Below are 22,400 nucleotides of genomic sequence, written 5' to 3'. Positions count from 1 at the left end.
GCAGGGGCAGGGGCAGGGGCAGGGGCAGGGGCAGGGCCAGCTGAGGTTTGCCAGTTAGCGTCCATTACTATAAAGAGCCAGAAAGAAGGTTTCTTTGAGTTCACACTCAGGGAAATTTCAGCCCATGACTATTTGACTCCATTGCTTTGGACTTGCAGATGTACTCTACAGTAGATGCAAAGACATAAACCTTATGGCTTAGAATAAAGGAGAGACCGATGGGGTGGGGGTGGGACAAGGACAGGAATTGGGGGTCTCCAGGGCATAACCCCAGTGTGGGAAGACGTCCTACGGGCTCTCCTCTTTCCCAGTGTGTTAGATGCATCTGAGAACACTCTGTGAGCTCTGAGCACTGAGCTGCAGGTTGGGAGTCACCACACAGATCTCTGGGGGACTTTGAAATCCTCGGTAAAGCAGGAGGAGAGGCAGAGGCAATAGGAAAAGGCTTCATGGAGAAGGCTCCTGCAGGGGCCATGCAATTCTAGAAGGGGCAGTTCTTCACCAGGCAGAGATGGGGCAGGGGGCACAGGAGGAGACAGCAGAAGCCGAGGTGCAGATGGGAGCCCCCAAGTGTGTTCCCCACAAAGTGAACAGACCAGGAACAGAGGCAGACAGAGGGACTTGCGTGCAGCAGCATGTCCAGGACACATCCTGCGGCCATCACTGCGTTATGGATGAAGATAGTCCAAGAGTCCCAGGAAAAAAACAAAACCAAAACCGGAAAAAAATAAGCCCATCTGTAGTTTCAACTACTCAGGGAGCTGAGGTGGGAAGACCAGTTCTGTTGTGAGTTTGAATCCAGCCTGGTAAAATGCAAAAGCTTTTATCTCCTAAACAAAGCACCCAAGACAATTGAGCTGGAAGCTGTGCTGTGAGCCCAGCCTGGACCTAGGTGGCTGACTCCAAGGCTGTGGGGCCACAGGGCAGTGGGTGGTGGGTGGTGGGTGGCGGGGTGGGGAGTTGGAGACTGCTGTTCTGTCTTGCCCAGTGCTTGGGAGGTGGACATGGCTGCAGCAGTCTGCCAGGTGTTGCTTTGGCCCGGTGATACCCAGCAATAGAACCAGCTAGGACCGTAGGTTTGGGTGGAAGGAAAGGAGTGGGGCCCTGGTGTTGGGGTCACCGGTAGGGGAATAAAGCCCACCTAACATCTGGGGCTCTTACAGCTACACGGAGGTGGCAAACAACGTGCAGAAGGAGGAGACAGTCCTCAACATTCAGTTTGTGATGCTGGACTGCTCGCACCTCAAGTTCTCACTGGTGCAGCACTGCAATGAGTGGCAGAATAAGTTCACAACCCTGCTCAAAGAGATGGCTGCCGGGCGCCTCATGGACCTGCACACCTACCTCAAAGACAATGCTGAAAAGTAAGGCTTGGCTGGAACACGCGCTGGGTATGTGTGAGTGTGTGTGCTGCACGAGTGTGTGTGTGTGTGTGTGTGTGTGTGTGTGTGAGTGTGCACATGTGTCTGGTGATGTGCTTTCCATCTAACACTTTCTTTCCTGACTTTTAGAATCAGCCGCCCTCCCCAGACGCTGGAGGAGCTAGGGGTCAGTTTGCAGCTCATGGACACCCTGCAGCATGACTTACCCAACCTGGAAACTCAGATCCCCCCCATTCACGAGCAGTTTACCATTTTGGAAAAATACGAGGTGCCGGTTCCTGACACGGTAAGTACCCAAAATGTTTGGTCCATCCCGGTCTCCAGCATATGGCAGTGGTAACAGACTGTGGGGAACCTTGTCCCAGAGAAGTGAGAGAGATTCAGAGCTCCAGAGGACCAAGTCTAACTCAAATGATGCTTCTGCCCCTCGGTTTATGAGCTTGTTTAGTTTCGAGGGGATCCATCGCCCACGCAGACTGTTGATGAAGAGTACTGCTCAGTGACCGAGAGCGGGGGTGGGGTGGGGGCGGGGCTCATCCGGAGAGTGTTGTCCAGCATATGTGTCACCCTAGGTGCCTAGTCTTGGTGGGGAGAGGCCTCCTATACGTGGGTCCTCCTGCCTTCTGTCCCGCCCAGGTCCTGGAGATGCTTGAGAGTCTCAATGGGGAGTGGCTCACCTTCCAACAAATACTGCTGGACAGTGAGCAGATGCTGAAGAAACACAAGGAGAAGTTCAAGACAGGCCTCATCCATGCTGCTGATGACTTCAAGAAGAAGGCCCACAACCTTCTAGAAGACTTCGAGCTCAAAGGTTCTCCTTGCTCCACCACTCTCTCTCCTTTAGCCTGGGTTTTGGGAACTCAGCATTCAAATTGTCCTGGGAAGGCAGGAAAACAGATGGGGGCGTGGCCTGGCTCGGGAGGGACCTGGGTGGGCAGCGGGGGAAGGGAAGAAGCTGCTGTGCAGACTGGGATGAGCTCACCCTGAGCCGTGGGATTCTGGTTGGGAGGACTGGGCAGGAAGTGTTCTTACCCTGACTCCGTGTGCACCCCAGTCAGACTTTGCCCTCCGATTTCTTTAAGATAACAGGTTATTCTCTCCACACACTTTTCCTTCCCTATCCTCTCTCATCTGAGGGCAGCAGTGGGATTTGCCCACTAAGTTAAGAGAGCCACAGGCTGGCCTTTCAAGAGGCCATGGACCTGAGTGGGGTCTGAGCCACACCTTGACACACCTTGACTTCCTGCAGGGCCTTTTACCAGCAACGTGGGCCACACGGCTGCGCTGGATCAGATCGCGCAGGTGCGCGCCATGCTGATGGCCATGCGGGAAGAGGAGAGCAACCTCCGCTCCAACCTGGGCATCTTCAAGATTGAGCAGCCGATCTCCAAGGACCTCCAGAACCTGGAGAAGGTGCTGCACTACGCTGGGCCCTGTGGAAACCGGGGAATAAATGGCGGGACTAGGACACTTTCCCCAGGGTCGGGGAATGGTTAGGACCCGGCAGAGTAAGTCATTAGCAGTTTGGTTTGGTTTTTGAGACAGGGTTTCTCTGTATAGTCCAAGCTGTCCTGGAACTTGATTTGTGGCCCAGGCTGACTTTGAACTCCCAGAGATCCACCTGCCTCTACTTCCCTAGTGCTAGAATTAAAGGCGTGGGCCACCACTGCCCCGTGTTTTGTTTGTTTGTTTGTTTTGTTTTTTTAACTGAGGTAAAATTCACACACACTAGCCCAAGCATTTCCCACAATGTAGTTGCATTGAGGTTATTCACAGTGCTGCACAGTCCGCACCACTGTCTCTCATTTCAAAACCTTACCCCGGGGGAGCTGAGATGGCTCAGTTGTATAGCTCTTGCTGCCCAAGCCTAGCTGTAAAGGTAAAGGGACAAAAACAGGTTTCATAAAGCTATGCTCTGACCTCCATGTGCGCACAGCGGCACCTGCCTTCCCATGTCTCTCTCTCTCTCTCTCTCTCTCTCTCTCTCTCTCTCTCTCTCACACACACACACACACACACACACATACACACACAAATAAAATTTAAAGATATTCTAAGGTTTGGAGAGATGGCTCAGTGGTTAAGAGCACTGACTGCTGTCTTAGCATTCTGCTGCCATGAAGCAAAACCAGGACCAGGACAACTCTTAAAAGACAAAGCATTTAATTGAGGGCTGGCTTACAGTCTCAGAGATTGTGGGGAGCATGGCAGCATGCAGTCAAACATGGTCCTGGAGAAGTAGCTGAGACTTCTACATTCAGATCCACAAACATCAGGAAGATAGAGAGCCACTGGGTCCATGTGGTTTTTAAAACCTCAAAGCCCAACCCCCAGTGACACACTTCCTCCAACAAGGCCACACCTCCTAATCCTTCTCAAGTAGTGTCACTCCCTGATGACTGAGCATATGAGCCTGCTGTTTTAACCATCACATTCTTCTCGCTGGCCCCCATAGGCTTGTAGATATATCATAATACAAAAATGCATTCAGTCCAACTTCATAATTTCACATAGTCTATAATAGTCTCAACACTTTTAGAATTCCAAATCTTCTGAGATTCATGGCAATCTCTTAACTGTAACTCCCAGCAAAATCAAAATCAAAAAGTAGATGGGGGAGTGGGTGGAGAGATGGCTCAGCGGTTAAGAGCACTGACTGCTCTTCTAGAGGTCCTGAGTTCAATTCCCAGCAACCACATGATGGCTCACAACCATCTGTAACGGGGTCTGATGCTCTCTTCTGGTGTGTCCGAAGACAGCGATGGTGTACTCATATAAATAGATAAATCTTAAAAAAGAAAAAAACCCCAAACAAAACATTTTCATTACTACAAGAGGATCACATTTCTTTTTTTTTTTGTTTGTTTGTTTGTTTTTTTTGGTTCTTTTTTTTTTTCGGAGCTGGGGACCGAACCCAGGACCTTGCGCTTCCTAGGTAAGCGCTCTACCACTGAGCTAAATCCCCAGCCCCAAGAGGATCACATTTCTATAGGCAGACGCCCTCCATCCCCGTTCCCCTGACAACTGTTAACCTAGTGTCCACGTGCGTAGGTTCCCCACCCTGGGTATTTCCTACAAGAGCACCAAGTAATATGTGGCTTTTTGTCTCTCCCATAGTGGGTGTTTTGTTTTGTTTTGTTTTGTTTTGTTTTGTTTTGTTTTGTTTGAGACAGGGTTTCTCTTTGCGTAGCCCTGGCTGCCCTGGAACTCATTCTGTACGCCAGGCTAGCCTCAAACTCACAGAGACCCTCCTGCCTCTTGAATGCTGGAGTGCTGGGATTAAAGGCATGAGCCACCACCACCCAGCTCACAGTGTTTTCACAACTCATGCATGCTGTAGCATGTTTCAGCTCTCCGTTCCTTTTCACGGCTCACTAATATTCCATTGATTCTATTGTTTGTGCACGCACCAGGGGGTGGGATATGGGTGTTTTTGCCCTTGCACTGTAGGGAGTGGTGAATGTGTGTACTTGTCTGGACACCTGATAGTCCCTGATGGTCGTGGGTGTGAGCCTAGCAATATAATTGCCAGATCATATGGCAACTTTCTGAGTTCTTGAGGCACAGCCAAGCGATTTCCCACAACCATACCATTTTACATTCCCACTAGCAAATACATGAGGATTCCTATTTTTTCCTTGGTATCTTTGCCAACGCATATTTTCTCTTACAGGTTTTTTTTTTTTTTTTTTTTTTTTGTTCTAGCCATAGTGGATGTGATGTGGTATCACATCGAGGTTTAATTTGCATTCCCTAAGACTCGATGTTGAGGAACTTCTCACATGCTTATCGTTTGATGCTTAGCATTTGATGGGCCCTTGAGGCAAGAGAGCAGAAGGGGAATTGTGAACCCATCACCAGATGGGCAAGGGAACTAGCTGAGCTGTGAGGAGGAGGGCAGGGGCTGCCATACCTAAGGCTGTCCATCTCCTGGCTCCCACCCACAGGAGCTTGATGCCCTCCAGCAAGTGTGGGAGATCACTCGGGACTGGGAAGAGAGCTGGAACCAGTGGAAGACGGGTTGCTTCCTGACCCTGCAGACGGAAGCCATGGAGTCCATGGCCCACGGGCTGTTTCGCCGCCTCACGAGACTAGCCAAAGAGTATAAGGTGGGTGGGACAGGAGAGGGGACAACATGGCCCCGCCCCAGCTCAGGGAGTGGGTGTACTCAGGCAGCATGGGTCTTCTGATGTCTCCCATTTTCACTCAGGACCGAAATTGGGAAGTCATTGAAACGACTCGCGCCAAAATAGAGCAGTTCAAGAGGACCATGCCGCTCATCTCTGATCTGCGGAACCCAGCCCTCAGAGAACGGTGAGGCGGGCCCCGCCCTGCTCCACCCCCTCTAGTCTATGCTCCAAGTAAATTTCTTTTCTTTTCCTTTTTTTTTTTTTTTTTTTAGAAATAATTTATATGTGAATACACTGTTGCTGTCTTCAGACACTCCAGAAGAGGGCAGCAGATCTCAATATAGATGGTTATGAGCCACCATGTGGTTGCTGGGAGTTGAACTCAGGACCTCTGGAAGAGCAGTCGGTGCTCTTAACCACTGAGCCATCATCTCTCCAGCCCAGTCAGTGCTCTTAACCACTGAGCTATTTTTCCAGTCCAGTAAATTTCTTTTAATTTCCCCCCTTTTTGCATGTGGGCAGCCTGTCTGTGCTTGCTTACCTGGGTATGCATACACTGTGTTGAAGGTAACATTGGACGTCCTTTTCGCTCACTTGCCACCTTATTTACTGAGGCAGGATCTGAACCCAGGGCTTCCCAATTCCAGCTAGTCTAGTCAGCCAGCCTACCCTAAGGATCTTCTGCCCCTGCTTCCTAAAGGCTGGCATTAAAGGCAGCTGCCATGCATGTCCAGTTTGTTTTGGGGTTCTGCAGATCCCAACCCTGATCCTCAGTCTTGCACAGAAAGCACCTTTATCCAGTGTGCCGACTCCTTGGCCCTAGTTTATTTCACGCCCAAGGATTGAACTTAGGGCTTATGAATGCCACCACTAAACTGCTAAGCTATAGCACCTGCTCAAATCATTTAAAACTTTTAAATTACGTTCATTTATTACTGTGTGTGTGTGTGTGTGTGTGTGTGTGTGAAGCTCAGACTGTCAGACCCGGGTAACAAGTGCCTTTCCCTACTGACCTATCTCGCTGGCTCCAGATGTGGTTTTTAGTTGACAGAAAGGCAATGCGCAGCGTGCTGCTTTTGTTTTTTTTTTGTTTTTGGTTTTTTTTTTTGGGGGGGGTTCTTTTTTTCAGAGCTGGGGACCGAACCCAGGGCCTTGCGCTTCCTAGGCAAGCGCTCTACCACTGAGCTAAATCCCCAACCCTAGCATGCTGCTTTTGAAGGATGCATGCACTGTGGGAGAGCTACCTGAAGTGATCATTAGCACACGTATTAGCACACGTATCACCTCACACACTTGCTCCTTTTACCTTTGTGGTAAGAATATTTGAGATTTATTTTTCGCAGGCTACATGTTCATGTGTGTGTGCAGGGTGCATGTGTGTCTCTGTGTGTATGTGTGTGAAGACTTCCTATCCCCGGATGTCCCAGCCCTGGAGTTACAGGCACACTTGGTCATGTTCAGCCTTTAATATGGGTGCTGGGATCTGAGCTCAGGCTCTCATTCTTGCACAGAAATGCTTTTACCCAGGGAGCTGTCTTCACAACACTTCAGATTTTCCCTAGTTTGGGTGTGGTGTTACAGCCGAGCTCCCAGGCGTTCCTGTTTTATTTAGAAACAGTTATAGATACGTGAACTTAGGTCAGGGGCTAGAGAGATGGCTCAGCAGTTAAGAGCACTTGTTGTTCTTATAGAGGACCCGGGTTCAATTCCCAGCATCTACGTGGTAGCTCAGAACTATCTGTAATTACAGTTCCAGAGGATCCAGTACTCTTCTGACCCCCTCGGCCAGCAAACACACACATGGTGCATAGACATATATTCGGATAAAACACCCACATATAAAATAAAATAAATAAAATTAATGTAAAAGAAAAAAGTAATGTCAAAGGTCCTCCTTAGTCTTCCTATTGTCACATACACAATTTGCTGTTGCTAGCTCTAGTAACCTTTCAGTAGTGGAGTGGAGCTCTTGACTTGCTCCTGCTGTCTAGGGGGAACTCCACAGTTTTTGACCATCTCTCCCAACTCTGTCCACCGCTGCCCCTGAAACTACCATATTCCTCCCTGCTTTTATGATAACATTTCTTCTCCTCCTCTTCTTTTTTAAGATTTATTCATTTTGTTTATTCTTCAGACACACCAGAAGAGGGCATCAGATCTCATTACAGATGGTTGTGAGCCACCATGTGGTTGCTGGGACTTGAACTCAGGAGCTCTGGACGAGCAGTCTGTTCTCTTAACTGCTGAGCCATCTCTCCAGCCCCTTCCTTTTTTTTTTTTGAGGCAGGATCTTACTACATAACCCTGGCTGATATAGAGCTGGCTCTGTAGTCTAAGCTGGCCTTGAACTCACAGAGAGGGGCCCATGTGTGCAATCTACCGCTATCTTCCTTGTCCTGGGTACCCCTGCCTCTTCTCTGATGTCTCCTCTGTCTCCTCCTGTTTTAGGTTATATATTATAGCTAAACCATATATATATATATATATATATATATATATGCTATATAGTTATATATTATAGCTAAACCATATATATATATATATATATGCCAAATATATATTTACTTTGTTTCTGCTAAAATGGTTTTGCCTTTGAGCCAGTTCAAGACATTTTCCCTGTTTCAAAGTCAGCAGCACATCCATCCACTCTTCTTCTGATATCACGGTCTCCCAGTTTAATTCCTTTAGTGGACCTGGAATTCATTAGGTGGTAGAGGAGGAATTATGGTGAGAAGTTGGGAACAGCATAAACTATTTTGTAAGTCGTGTTTAAATCCGACTGAGTTTGGGAGAAAACCATTTTGCTTTTGCTCACCTCCAGTGTACTGTTTTTTGGCAATGTTCTACCTCCAGTGTTATGGGTATGAGTCTCACCTAACCCCTCAGTTTATAAGTTATTTAAGCTCGCTAAGCCTAAGTTTGCTCATCTACAAATGGGATAATAGCACTTTGCAGTATGGAGTGCTTGCGAGGATTACAGAGTTGCACGTGAAGCACTTAGCCCAGCTCGTGATCCTCACAGACCTGCTCTGATGTATGGTTTGTATGCACACCTGCCTTAACTCCCTCTCCAGAGAATCACCTTCGGGAGACTGACACATCAATTTCTGTATTCCCTGTGGTGCCTAGGACTGCACTTTAGAGCCCAATTAGCAGGATCTATTGAATCATGAATTAGCAAATAACCAGAATTATAAATTTCCAATGCGAAGGAGCAAGAGGAGTAAGTGTAGTGTGTCGACGTCGTCCCTGTCCCGTGTCCCCAACCCCCCTCCCGTCTTCAGCAGTGCTGGGTGTGGAATGCTTCACACATGCTAAGCAGGAGACTGAGTCACATTGACAACCCCAGGGGTTGATAATGACACTGCTGGGAGGCCCTGGAGCTGGCCAGTAGGTGAGTCCTCCTGTTCTGGCTGCAGGCACTGGGACCAGGTCAAAGAGGAAATCCAGAGGGAGTTTGATCAGGAGTCAGAAAGCTTCACCTTGGAGCAGATTGTGAAACTAGGGATGGATCAGCATGTGGAGAAAATCGCGGAGATCTCAGCCTCTGCAACCAAGGAGCTGGCCATAGAAGTGGTAGGATGACGTCCTCACCTCCCCAGCCTCCCAGTGCACAAACTTCCAGCCGGGCCACATTTGAGGGCCCCTCCCATTCGTCCCTTATCTTTGTGGACTAGATACCTGGTTATTGTGTCCCAATTTCTTTTCACAGGGATTACAAAACATTGCCAAAACCTGGGATTCGACTCAGCTAGACATAGTACCCTACAAGGACAAGGGCCATCACCGGCTCAGGTAGACAGGGTTCCATGAGCTTGGCACGTGGGGTCTGAGCTGCAGACTGAGGTCAAAATATTGAAAATGGTTGTGGACAATGACTTTGAGCCTCCCTGTCCCAGGGGAACAGAAGAAGTATTCCAGGCACTGGAAGATAATCAGGTGGCTCTGTCGACTATGAAGGCATCCCGATTCGTGAAGGCCTTTGAGAAGGATGTGGACCACTGGGAGCGCTGCCTCTCTCTCATTCTGGAAGTTATTGAGATGGTCCTCACCGTGCAGAGGCAGTGGATGTATCTAGAGGTTAGAATCTGTATGCCCGGGCTCTCTCTACCCATTTCAGCTCCTTCTTATGTCATCGTCTTTAGACACACCAGAAGAGGGCATCAGATCCCATCACAGATGGTTTCTGGGATTTGAACTCAGGACCTCTGGAAGAGCAGTCAGTGCTCTTAACCTCTGAGCCATCGCTCCACCCCAAGTCATTGGTTTCTAACAGCCTGACTCTTCTACTCAGTTTCCATCTCTGGTGTGGGAGCAGGGAGCAGAGGGTGGAGGGTGTATGAGAAACAGCCTCTCATGCCAACTCGATGGCCTCTCAGAATATCTTCCTTGGAGAGGACATCCGCAAGCAGCTGCCCAATGAGTCAGCCCTATTTGACCAGGTCAACAACAACTGGAAAGGCATCATGGACCGCATGAACAAAGACAATAACGCTCTGCGGAGCACCCACTACCCAGGTAAGAGCTCCGCAGGCAGTCGCTTTTGCGCCTTCGCTGGTCGTATGCATTTGAGGATCATGGTGGCATAGGCTTCATCACCAAAGAGGATTATGTCATCACTAGCATACTTAATATCCTTGTGACCGTGAGTCGTAATGGCACCACTGCTTAGTGACACTTGCTAATATTAGTCATAAATATTATTACCAATTATTTCTACAGTAAAGCGATTGCAGAGATATATATAGTAAGCTCGTGGTTGTAGATTATCCTCCAATAACCACAACCTCATTGGCAATGAGTAGTAGTTATCTAGGTTTCCAGTATCAGACATGGCTTCCCTCTTGTTGAGTGGTTCTCAGTTCAATTAGAGAGCTGCTGGCTACCTCCAAGGTATACATGCCATTGTTGTACCCTTGGGGTCATTGTGCCATGCTGGTCATTGCTGTGGCTCATAGACGTCATAGCTGGGTAGGACTATTGGTTACCCCCGCCTCCTTGGGAAGCCTACATGATGCTTCCTGATGCCTGAAAGCTAGTACTCAGGGATTAGTCATATCAATTCCAGTTCAGGGGCCTCTGGGCCCTGTTTCCGACGTACATGATGTCCTTAGCAATAGAGACTTACAGGGCTGGGGCTAACCATCCAACTTTGGGTTGACCAAGGGTAACAGCAGTAGGCTGCAGAGTTTAGGAGTCTGTTGGTCAGCCTTGGCTTTGTGTTGGATCCTACTGCCATTTCACAGGCATGGAGGTCAAAATTCAATGCCGTTAATTAAAGTGTTAGTGAGCTAAAGGCTATTAGAACAGTGGCCTTCTGCCTCCCGGTCAAGTACTCTCTGTGCTGGGTCACAATTGCTGTCATTGTGTGCCTGCAATATGCCTGTAATGGTTTGGCCTGTTGGATTGTATAAGCTGCGGAGTCATTTTCAAGTTCAGAAACTCTTGGGTTGAACAGTGAAGCTCCAAGTTCTTAGTATAATGGGGTCAATTGTTCCAAAGACTGACGAGAGGTGGAGCCAACCAGTATGATGCATGATTAATAATGTATGAGCGCTCCACATGTAATCGTGTGTAATGACTCACCGAAGAGAGAGGGGTAATTATGCAGAAGAGCTGGGGCTATGTCTCTGTCTTCAGAAGCTCTATGGCACCACTCTGCACCCCTCAGCCTTAGAGCTAGGGAAGGATGTGGAGCAGGGCGTCCAGGCCCACCCAGGGCAGCAGCGAAGAGGTATTCATTGCCCTTCTTCTCAGGCCTCCTGGAGACACTGATAGAAATGAACACAATCCTGGAGGACATCCAGAAGTCTCTGGACATGTACTTAGAGACCAAGCGCCATATGTTTCCCCGCTTCTACTTCTTGTCCAATGATGACCTGCTGGAGATTCTGGGCCAGTCCCGTAACCCAGAGGCTGTGCAGCCACACCTCAAAAAGTGCTTTGACAACATCAAACTTCTGAAAATCCAAAAGGTCAGCAGAGGTGGCAGTGATGGGAAGGCAGGTGGGAAGGAATGGCTACCTCATGGTATTTGAGGCCTTGGAGGGGACCATACTCTGCCAGTAGGAGAGTAGCACTTGTTAATGACTGTAGAACCTCACATAGAAGAAATTACCTTTAAAGGGCTTGAATATAGGGTCAGTGGTTAAGAGCACTGACTACTCTTGCAGAGGTCCTGAGTTCAATTTCCAGCAACCATATAGTGGCTCACAACCATCTGTAATGGGATCTGACGCCCTCTTCTGGTGTGTCTGAAGACAGCAGCAGTGTACTCATATACATAAAATAAATAAATTTTAGAAAGAGTGGGGGTTGTTAAATATTTATAGAAGGTTCCAGAGAGTGAGACTAAGGCATGGCTAACTTATCTCTTCTGCAGGTCGGGGGCTCCAGCAGCAAATGGGAAGCAGTAGGAATGTTCTCAGGTGACGGTGAATACATTGATTTCCTCCACCCAGTACTTCTAGAAGGAGCTGTGGAGGTGAGTGGTGGCCAAGGTCTCAGAATCAAATTGTCTTAGTCCAGCCTGGTCTACAGAGCCAGTTCCAGGACAGCCAGGGCTACACAGAGAAACCCTGTCTTGACAAAACAAAGAAGAAAGGAGTTTGGCCCCATGAGGAGAACATTTTCACGACAGGATGAGCTTTGCAGTTACTGTCTCCTCAGCCACTCATGTTCTTGGCGTCTGTCACCCCTCCCTAAACTTAAAGGTTCCACCCGATGCTCCGACCCACAGCTTTTGGAGACCCATGCCAGCTCTTGTCCAGCCACACCTTCTCTCTGGGGTCCTTAGCCCTCTGCAGTCTCATTTCCTCCGTGCCTTCTCTTGGGCAAACCCCAGCCTCTGACCCTCAGAGCCAGCATTATTTCGTTTTCCCTAGTCGTGGCTTGGTGATGTGGAGCGGGCCATGAGGATGACGCTTCGGGATTTGCTTCGAAACTGCCGCATGGCCCTCAAGAAGTTCCTCAACAAGAGGGACAAGTGGGTGAAAGACTGGGCTGGCCAGGTAAGCTGGGGCCACACAGACAGGGGACAGAGGAGCTAACAGAGCAGCATGTGGAAAGACAGACTCTGGAGGCTCCCAGACAGTGGTTCCCTGCTCTCCTCCTGGGTCTGGCTCTCATAAGTGCTGGACCCAAGGTGCATGCGCCGTCCATCCTTCAGGCCAGACGAGGCACGGCTGCACTGGGTTCTGGAAGAGGCTGGAACTCAAGAGCTGGGCTGCATAGATAAATGGCTAAAGGTAGAGCCTGTGATCAGCCTCTGTACCCACCTCAGATGGTGATCACGGCGAGTCAGATCCAGTGGACAGCTGATGTCACCAAGTGCCTGATGACAGCCAAAGAGCGGTCAGACAAGAAAATCCTCAAGGTCATGAAGAAGAAGCAGGTGGGGAGCTCTTCAGACCTGGGGTAGGATGGGCATATAGGGGGCGACTAGAATCAGAACTGGAGACAAGCTGACACGAGCAGACCAGAACAAGGGTGCTCTGGGGCAGAAGGGCAGGAGTGTACCATGCGGAGCTCCTCCTGTGTGGGTCTAGGGATATGGGGAGCTGTGTGCAGCTGGAGGTGACACAGGCTGGGATGTGATACCATCCAGCCTTGGCTACACTGATGCTTCTGTTCTTGCCTATTCCCCCGTCCCACAGGTGTCAATACTAAATAAGTATTCAGAGGCCATCAGGGGGAACTTGACCAAGATCATGAGACTTAAAATCGTGGCTCTGGTGACAATAGAAATTCATGCCCGTGATGTGCTGGAAAAGCTCTATAAGGGTGGCCTTATGGATGTCAATGCTTTTGACTGGCTCAGCCAGCTGCGCTTCTACTGGGAGAAGGTGTGCAATGCATCAACTTGCGACTCTCTTAGGCCCAAACTGACCCACAGTGCTTTTCATGCATGGACACGTGCTATCTTCTAACCCAATCCCTTGGACTTTCATAGCTTCTTTCTCGGAGGTTTAGCTCTGTCTCAATCCCGATTCAGGAGTGGCCAATGATTGCTCCAGGCAATACTCCTTATAAGTGCCACTTGATGGTGGCTCAGACCTAAGCCACTCTTTCCATGGATTGGGATCAGGGAAGACGTGCAGTATAGAGCCCACTTTCTCTGGTGGCCCAAACCATCCCTAAACCGGAACCCTTAATCTATCTGCAGCCATCTGACTTCTCTGAGTCCTACTGGTAGCCATTTCCACATTACCCTAAGCCTTCCTCTGTCTTATTCTGCTTCCCCAGGATGTGGATGACTGTATAATCCGCCAGACCAACACACAATTCCAGTATGGCTATGAGTACTTGGGGAACTCTGGTCGGCTGGTCATCACTCCCCTGACCGACAGGTCGGCTCTGGGGGCGAGCAGGGGTCCCAGGTGGGAGCTGCAGAGATGATAGGTCTCACAGTACTCTGACTGAGTCATGTCTTAAATCCTCAGATGTTACATGACATTAACCACAGCACTGCACCTTCATCGTGGGGGCTCCCCCAAAGGCCCAGCAGGTACTGGAAAGACAGAAACTGTCAAGGACCTGGGCAAGGCGCTGGGTACATATGTCATCGTGGTCAACTGCTCTGAGGGCTTGGACTACAAGTCCATGGGAAGAATGTACTCTGGACTGGCGCAGGTCAGTGCCCTAAAATCTTTACACATCTTTTAGTACCCAAAAATCAACTGAAACCCAAATCTGGTTCGCGCCTATGTGGCTTGCAAGACAGCAATTCTTACAGTCAGAATGAAGAAGTGAAACCCCTTCAACTCCCCGAGTTTCGCATTGCATGTTTGCAAACTCTGACCATGTAAGGATTGAACAGAGCACGTACAGAAACTGCCCAGCACTCAGGAGCTACTCAGTGCACACAAGTTCCAACCTCGAGGTGTTCTAGCCAGCACCATCGGCTGTCTTGTCTGATGGAAAGCTCTGGCCAGAAGCTCTTACACTGTTGCTCTGGTCCCCTATGGACCCCCTATTTCGGATGCCATCTTTGCTACTAAAGCATCTTCAGGAGGGTGCGTTAGGTTACGGTCTAGTGGCAAGGGATGCCTCTCACTGTAGTGACTGCCTCTTTCTGCTGCTCCACAGACTGGAGCCTGGGGCTGCTTTGATGAGTTTAACCGCATCAACATTGAGGTGTTGTCCGTGGTGGCCCAGCAGATCCTGTCCATCCTGTCTGCCTTGACCGCCAACCTCACGCGTTTCTATTTTGAGGGCTTTGAAATAAATCTGGTGTGGTCTTGTGGGATCTTCATCACCATGAATCCTGGTATGTGGGAGGAGCCAGGTGACAGGGCAAGGGGGCAGGAGAACTGGGTGTCTGGGGTAAGTCCTGTGTCCTTTTCCCTTTCTGGGCCAAAGTGCTTAGTATTTGACTAAAGATGACTGTGTTCATCTGCTTTCTATTAATGCGACAAAACCCCCAAGGACATTCAGCTTAAAGGAGGAAAGAGGAGATTTGGTTCTGCTGTCTCAGCCATAGCCATTGTTGGTGAGGGTGGGCAGGATGTCATGAGGGAGGTGTAGGGGGACAGGGCTGTTCAGGGTGACCTGGGAGAAGAGAGGCAGAGGGAGAGAGAAAGGCAGGGAGGGAGGGAGGGAAAGAGGGAGGGATAGAGATAGATGGAGGAAGGAAGGATGAAGGGAGAGAGAGGAGGGAGATTTTTTGTTGATTCATGGTTATACTCTAGTGATTTACTTCTTTCAAGTAGGCCATACCTTCTAAAGTTTCTGTAGCTTTTCAAGTGGAAAAGTCCTTCGATGAGGTCCAGACCCTCATCTAATCGCTTGCAACAGCAGGCTCTGCCCCTGGTCCTGCTGCTTAAGGAACAAAGTCATTAGGGGCTGCAACAACAGAAGAGAAGACACAGGAGAGGAGGAAGTTCACTTCCTGTCCTCCCCAAGGGCTCAAGAAACACCTACTTGTTGCTGTGGAAGCTTTAAGGCAGAGCCCCTTTTCGCAGTGGGCTAGCTCCCTGCTCGGCCTTCTGTCCCTTCTGGAGAGTGGAAGTCTCTCTAATGTATGGGGTTTTCAGTTTCATAGCTGCCTCCTAGGAACAGCCTTAGGGGAAGGGTCTAGGAGAGAACACACTTAGGGAAGCATCGGATCCTAGTGACAGCTGTGATCTCCCGGCTCCTGTGGGCTCCACACAGAACTCAGCAGCCCTGTGGTTTCAGTTGGAAACAGGGCTGTGCGGAAAGTAACAAGATAGGGGGAAGGATGCCATCTTGGAGCTGGGAGAAAGTTAGGGGCAGGGTAAAGGTTGGGTAGAGTGGGATGGTTGAGAGCCCAAGTAAGGACAGGGAAATGTGGTTCTAAACAAATGGCTTTGTCTCCAGGCTATGCTGGTCGCACAGAGCTTCCAGAGAACCTAAAGTCCATGTTCCGCCCAATCGCCATGGTAGTGCCCGATTCTACGCTTATTGCGGAAATCATCCTCTTTGGGGAGGGCTTTGGCAACTGCAAGGTATTTTGATAATCTTTTCCTTCCAATTATTTTATTTCCTTGGCATAATTGTTCCCTGGGAAGAGGAGCCCCTGGAGGCCTCACAATCTGTTCATCCTACTGGGAGTATTATCAGTAGGATATGAAGCCAGAGAAGCACAGACAGACAGACAGGTGGTGGGCTGTCTCTCTTCCATGAAGCCACTAACCAGTGATAGCATAGTCCACAAGATCTCCTACAATGGTTCAGAGCACTTCCTAGATGCCTCAAATCTTTGACCTAGGTTCTTGTGTCCACGAGTGTCCCCAAATAAAAAGGGGACCTGTGGTTGTCTCCTCTGCACGGTTCCCAGATCCTGGCCAAGAAGGTGTATACTCTGTACTCACTGGCTGTGCAGCAGCTCTCCAGACAGGACCATTACGACTTTGGCCTGCGCGCCCTCACTTCCCTTCTGCGATATGCCGGCAAGAAGCGCCGCCTCCAGCCAGATCTGACTGATGAAGAGGTAGGCCAGACACGGGTGGCCCTGGACCTGTGCCCCCTTTGTCACTGGTCTGGTGATGTCTTCAAGGAAGTTCTCCAGACCCTTTCTTTTCCTTTCCAGATAGGGATATTCTGTGCACACATCCACCCCTGCCCCACCTCATGCTTTGTCCCCTGGGTTGCCTGATTGTCCTTGTCATGTGGCTGAGGACAGTCTCTGGCATATCTGTCATTCTTGGGTCTCACTTTCCCCCACATAGGTTCTGCTGCTCTCCATGAGAGATATGAACATTGCCAAGCTGACGTCAGTGGATGTTCCATTGTTCAACGCTATTGTGCAGGACCTTTTCCCCAACATTGAGCTCCCAGTCATTGACTACGGCAAGGTGTTTGCTTTTTCCCCATCTCCTTTTATTTATTTAAGATTTATTATTATTATTTTTTAATGTATGTGAGTACATTGTCACTGCCTTCAGACACACCAGAAGAGGGCATCAGATCCCATTACAGATGGTTGTGAGCCACCATGTGGTTGCTGGGAATTGAACTCTGGAAGAGTAGCCAGTGCTCTTAACTGTTGAGCCATCTCTCCAGCCCAGCCTCACCTCCTTTTAAAAAGAACATTATTTTGATTTTTGTGTGTTTATGTGGAGGTCAGAGGACAGTTTACAGGAGCCAGTTCTCTCCGTCCACCAAGTGGGTCCCAGGGATCAGATTTGGATCATCAGGCTTGGCCACAGGTGCCTTTACTCACTGAGCCCTCTTGCTGATCCAGTATTTACTCTTTAACAAGCTCCCTGATTTCATGAGTGACTGTGCATCTGGGAACAGGAAGTATGACGTCCTGGACTTCTCTCATTCACTAGGTGTGACTTTGAATGACAGAGTGGGCTCCTCCTAGGACCCACACAAGCAGCTTCCTCTCTGACTCATAGCCTTCAGGAGTACCTGCTTGCAATACTTACTTATTTACTTTCCCACTTAATTAATTAATTTAGAGTCAGGGTGTTACTATGTAACCCTGGCTGACCCGGAACTCCCTATACAGACCAGGCTGGCCTTACACTAACAGAGATTGATTGGCCTCCTGCCTCACTATGGGCCACCATTCCAGGCTCAAGTAATGACTACTCAACATATCCCTGAATTCCCTGAAGCTCGGCTACCCTGGCTGTGTCCACTAGCCCTTTCCCTCCTGGCCTTCTGGCCTCCTGGCCTCCTGGTGGGAACTTTGAAGGGAGCTTTGTGGTTGGTGAGAGCAGAGGAGTAGAGGAGGGCGTCCATTCCTCATTGGAGTCACTCCACATGCTCTGAGCTGTGGTTTCAGTAGAAACTGCTAAATGCTGGATTGAAACATTTCAAAGAAATACATCCCTTTTTAGCACATTGCTAAGATGGCAAGAATTCTAGGTCCCTTGGTGTGGCTGCAGTGAATGAAGGAACTTTGAGAGGCAACTAGGTTCCAATACTGTTTCCCCATGGAAAGTTGGTCAGTCTAAGGCCCCAGGACTAGGAGGGGAAGCAGCCCAAGTCTGGAACAGAAATCCCACTGTCCTGGAAGCATCATTCTACAGGGACACACCCTCACCGTCAACCGGGAAAGATAGATCTGTGCTTGTCTGAGCCCTGGTGATGGAAGGGGAGGTGTCACAGGTTTCCTGGATATCTCTTCAGCACAGCCACACCGTTCAGAGCCAGCATTCATTCTGTTGTGTAATTTAAAGTCTCAAGCTTAATCTGGGTGTGTGTGGGGGGTGTTGTTTGTCAGTGCCTCCCAGTGGCTGGTGGAAGCAAAGGGAATGGAGGAGCTCAGTGTCAGCCCTGGTCCAGGAGAATGAATCAAATGGAACCCAGTCGAACGGGCAGCAAAGCCCAGGAGGCAGCGCAAGCAGGTGGAGGCTGGAAAACAAGGCTAGCAGTGGCAGCCATTCGTGTAATGTTCACACAGTGAAACCCAAGAAAAAACTGCAGATAAGCAGTCTTCAATATTCTCAAGGAAATAAGAGACAAGCCAAACAGCTCCAAGGAAATGGCGTTGGGAGAAGGAGTGACTAGAGTTTGTAGGAACATCTGGGCGTGTTTGTGCACGTCTCTAATTTCTGCATTTTCTGGAGAGGGAAGTCAGTGAGTGCCAGAGCAGCCAGATCTACATGGGAAAGGGGAGGGGGTAGAAGGACACTGACTGTCTTTGCAGAGGACCCAGCTTCAGTTCATAAACTGACACAGACACGTAAAAATAATACATTTATATCTAAAATGTAAAAATAAAGCCATGATAATTGGGGAAGAAGGAAAAAAAACACCCTTAGTGGAGAAAACAGAAAACTTCCGGCCCAGGAGAGTCAGTCATACCTCAAGGCAACCATGCTGAAGTCTGATTTCTGCCAGGCAGTGGAGGCACACACCTTTATTTCCAGCACCTGGGAGGCAAGGGCAGGTGGGTCTCTGAGTTTGAGTCTAGCCTGGTCTACAGAGCAAGTTCCAGGACAGCTGGGGCTACACATGAAAACCCTGTCTCAAAAAAAAAAAAAAAAAAAAGAGAGAGAGAGAAAGGACAGATCTCACAGGACACCCTTAGCCCAGCCCAAGAACTCCAGAAGTTGAGGCAAAGCAGTGATTCGAGTCTGACATTTACGGCATCTTAAGTAAGGGGTGGGTGGGCAGAGCAGCACAGTGAAGCATAACGAGGGCTTCTGAGGCAAACTGTTTCAGACTGGCTAGGTCTCAACCAGATGTGGAGGGACTCACCAGCAATCCCAGCATGAAAGGTAGAGGCAGGAGGATCACTGTAAGTTTGCAGTGAACCTGGTCTACATTGCAAGATTGAAGCCAGCCAGAGCTGTGTGACAGGACTCTGTCTGGAGGTGGGGGAGGGAGGGAATTGTATCTCTAAGATCTGGTGTCTTAATGGCCCTGAGTGACTGTTCGTCCCCTGCTGTGTAGAAAGGTGTCAGCCTGAGGAACAGCAGGTATGACAGGAGGATTGGATGTTTTCATCTCTCAGCTTAAAGAATAGTGGCAAGCAGACAGGAGAGTGGAAGGATTCTCTCTGGGGAATTCTGACCCAAGAGGAATGACTGGAGCATGGCAGGAAGACCCCAAGTGCTTTGTGACCTGTAGGGCTGCACTGCTCACAGTCTGTGAGCCCCACACCCACCTTCTCAGCCATATAAACAGAAACTAGGAGTAGAGGTGGGAGAATCAGGGATCCACGGCTAACCTTGGCTACATAAGGAATTTGAGGGTAGCCTGGGCTATAATATCTGTGTGTGTGCGTGTGTGTATGGATGTGAGGAAAGCCAAAGCTCACTAAACACCTGAGAGAAGAGTACTAGTAGGAAGGCTGTTAGGTATTACTTATTAGCAGGAGTGAGGAGGTAAGGGAGAAGGAGTGAGGATGTTGAGCAAAATTCTTCAGGCAAGAGGCTTTTTTAAATGCAGGGCAACAGTATGGTAAAGGGTCTAAAGGAAAGTATTAAGCCTTAGGAGAAAGAGGAAGGTGTCTACGGATTTCTAAGAAAAAGCGTGGTCTTGTATCACAAGGAAGCAGGCTTAGTCAATATGCGATATATGACCTGTGGTCCATGACAGAAGTAGGGAGTGGGCACATTGACGCTCATGCCACATGGCAGAAGTCAGTCTCTGGATAGGAGGTGAGGGCTCAGTTAATGTGTTACCCAGAAAAGGTGATGGTAGTAAGATTGATCCTGTCCTGTGCCCCCCCCCCATGTGTGTGGGGGGGCTGGGGCTGGGGCTGGGGCTGGGCGTGTCCTTGCCTGGCTTGCAGACCTATCTATCTGTTTAGGACTTGGTTACCTGCAGGGCCTGGGTTCTCTAACAAAAGAAACCCAAACAAACAAGAATGAGCCAGATGGTGAAAATAGATAGCCCAAGGAGAGGAAATACAAAACAAACCGTCAAAGGCTATCTCTACTGGGACGCAGTGGGCACACCTGCAGACACAGGTACTCAGGGGTGGAGACAGGATGAGCATCTGTGCATTTAGGTCAGCCTGGGCCACTAATACCCCACCCAGACTAAAACAAATGAACAGCAATCAGAATTCTCAGAGTGAAATTCTAATGACATCCATCTAAAAAGGACTGTGGCAGAGAGAAGGCTGACAAAGGGGAGAAGAGATAGGATTTAAAGGAAAAATCTAGGTGAGATAGTGTTCAAATAATTTCAAAAGTAGGAGAGAAGAAAATGGAGAGATGGGGTCCCCACAGCTAAAGGAGAATCCACATAAATGTGGACTAGAACAGTCCTTTAACGGGTGCCCTGGGAAGTTCTAGAGCATTGAACAAGGAGACTATTTCACATGTTTCCAAGGAGGAAAAAAAAGAGGTAAGAGACTAAAAACAACAACAAACCAGGCTGTTCTGTGTCTCAATAATAATAGTAAGTATGTTAATAATGGAGCAGCCTTCAAAATTCTAACTAATTCTAAATAATGTCTAACTTCAAATTCTGTCCCATCCAACCTATCTTACCAAAGGCTAGGTCAGCTAATTTTCAATTATGCTGATTCAAAACAAACAAAAAAGCCTCTAATATATCCAAAAGCCTGAGAGAATGTGGCCTCACTAAAGCGCAGGTACAGACTATGAAAAGTTAGCAGAGAAGCAGACCCAGGAACACCATCCATTCAAGAGACGCTCGGGATGATGGTGAACAGAGAGCCCAAGATGGCAGTCACAGTGGGCAGAGAGAGAAGGCAATCCGGAGGAGATCCAGGCTCTCAAACCTCTTCAGGACACGAACCCTTCCTCTACTGGTAAATAAGTAAAATCCGAAGGCTTTGGGAGTGCGTATAACAGAGAAATTGATAAGTGATGTGGCCTTCATTCTGAGACACTCAACTGCAGAGTTTGGAGTTAGGGCAGTGATAAGCATCTTGAAACTTGGAGCAACAGGCAAAGTAACTGTTTAGAGCCCTCAGGGAGAACCAAACAGCCTGGAAGAAAAGTCCACATTGTCATGGTAATTCTGGGATGGTTTACAGGAGACACACCTGAAAGAAAAGGCTTGAGAGTCTCAGAGGAGGAGGTCTGCGGGATAACTACTCTTCCAGAGAGTGTTAGGGAAGCCGTGACAGCACAGCTTCAAGGCAAAAAAGCTTCCCGGGAACTAGAAGGTCACCCCATGGCAGTAAGATCATGGCAATAGATCTACTCTGGATGTACTTAATGACACAGACTCAAAAGAACCGAAGCTGACCTGGCTGAGATATCAGGAGAAATAGACGAACCCTCTTCCAACCTCTTAGTAAGGATCACAGTCATGGAAGATCCGAACACCACAACGGACAACTTTGAATGGATTCATATCTAGAGAATTTTCACTCAGTAAAAGAAGAGTTATTTCTTTGGAGCACACGTAGAACATAGAGGAACTCTAAACATGTAAAGGCAACTACTCAGCCTGTGTGTTCTGACTACAGTGGTAATCACTGGTGATGCCAGACAAGGCAGGGAATCAGAGACAGAGAGAGAGAGAGAGACGAGAGCAGGAACAAGGGAGAGGAGGAAGGAGAAGGGGCATTTGCCCAGGAAGGACAATGGACTGCCTCTGGATAGAGAGAAGACAGATGTGGTTCCATAGGTGAATGGCTGTTTATAAAGGAGCGAGGGGACACCCTGTGTTAGGATGAGTCGGTTAGTTTTGGTCTGAGGGGTTTGGTCAGTTGTGGTAAATGCTGCCCAGTATTAGTATAAGGAGGTGGGCTTTTCTTCCAGACTATGCTGAAGATGGCTGGACCTTGGTAGTCAGCCTCCTTTCACTAAATGGACTCTGGGGTGGGGGTGTCAAAACCTCAGATCACCACCTGGTGTAGCAAATGCCTTTAGTCTCTGCGCCATCTTCCATCCCTAAAACAAACTTATGGAAAGATACAGCATTAAAAAGTTAAGGAAAGTGTACAAACCACCATACAGAAAAATATAACAGAGGCAGGCTC

General features: G+C 48.8%; 1 protein-coding gene and 1 long non-coding RNA gene across 9 annotated transcripts in view; one reads left to right on the top strand and one right to left on the bottom strand.

Annotated features, from left to right (window-relative positions):
- Dnah2 (dynein, axonemal, heavy chain 2) overlaps positions 1–22,400 on the top strand; it is a 125,053-nt gene that overhangs the window by 54,102 nt on the left and 48,551 nt on the right. For 4 of the 5 annotated variants that reach the window (NM_001100676.1, XM_008767900.4, XM_039087610.2 and 1 more), the window contains 21 exons: positions 1,164–1,364; positions 1,512–1,668; positions 2,019–2,193; positions 2,632–2,795; positions 5,330–5,491; positions 5,593–5,696; positions 8,932–9,088; positions 9,225–9,307; positions 9,412–9,592; positions 9,892–10,030; positions 11,270–11,487; positions 11,895–11,996; positions 12,397–12,522; positions 12,795–12,905; positions 13,168–13,356; positions 13,757–13,860; positions 13,954–14,143; positions 14,600–14,780; positions 15,851–15,978; positions 16,311–16,463; positions 16,702–16,827. In NM_001100676.1, the coding sequence (NP_001094146.1) occupies positions 1,164–1,364; positions 1,512–1,668; positions 2,019–2,193; positions 2,632–2,795; positions 5,330–5,491; positions 5,593–5,696; positions 8,932–9,088; positions 9,225–9,307; positions 9,412–9,592; positions 9,892–10,030; positions 11,270–11,487; positions 11,895–11,996; positions 12,397–12,522; positions 12,795–12,905; positions 13,168–13,356; positions 13,757–13,860; positions 13,954–14,143; positions 14,600–14,780; positions 15,851–15,978; positions 16,311–16,463; positions 16,702–16,827 (3,151 nt within the window). Of the gene's footprint in view, positions 1–1,163; positions 1,365–1,511; positions 1,669–2,018; positions 2,194–2,631; positions 2,796–5,329; positions 5,492–5,592; positions 5,697–8,931; positions 9,089–9,224; positions 9,308–9,411; positions 9,593–9,891; positions 10,031–11,269; positions 11,488–11,894; positions 11,997–12,376; positions 12,523–12,794; positions 12,906–13,167; positions 13,357–13,756; positions 13,861–13,953; positions 14,144–14,599; positions 14,781–15,850; positions 15,979–16,310; positions 16,464–16,701; positions 16,828–22,400 lie in introns of those variants that run through there. The other variant, XM_039087611.2, reaches the window with a different exon arrangement.
- LOC102557224 (uncharacterized) lies at positions 11,822–15,870 on the bottom strand. Of its 4 annotated transcripts, none has more exons than XR_594755.4 (4): positions 15,434–15,870; positions 15,230–15,328; positions 12,790–12,923; positions 11,822–12,090 (listed from the first exon to the last, which is right to left on the bottom strand). It is a non-coding gene; the product is annotated as an uncharacterized LOC102557224 (long non-coding RNA). The 4 variants fall into 4 exon arrangements; XR_594756.4 differs by having other exon boundaries at positions 15,230–15,355; positions 15,434–15,860; XR_001840201.3 differs by having other exon boundaries at positions 15,230–15,331; positions 15,434–15,857.

This window comes from Rattus norvegicus, chromosome 10, assembly GCF_036323735.1.
Source record: "Rattus norvegicus strain BN/NHsdMcwi chromosome 10, GRCr8, whole genome shotgun sequence".
Taxonomy (NCBI): domain Eukaryota; kingdom Metazoa; phylum Chordata; class Mammalia; order Rodentia; family Muridae; genus Rattus; species Rattus norvegicus.
Note: the sequence above shows the minus strand (reverse complement) of the source record. Positions and strands in the feature narration are given on the sequence as shown.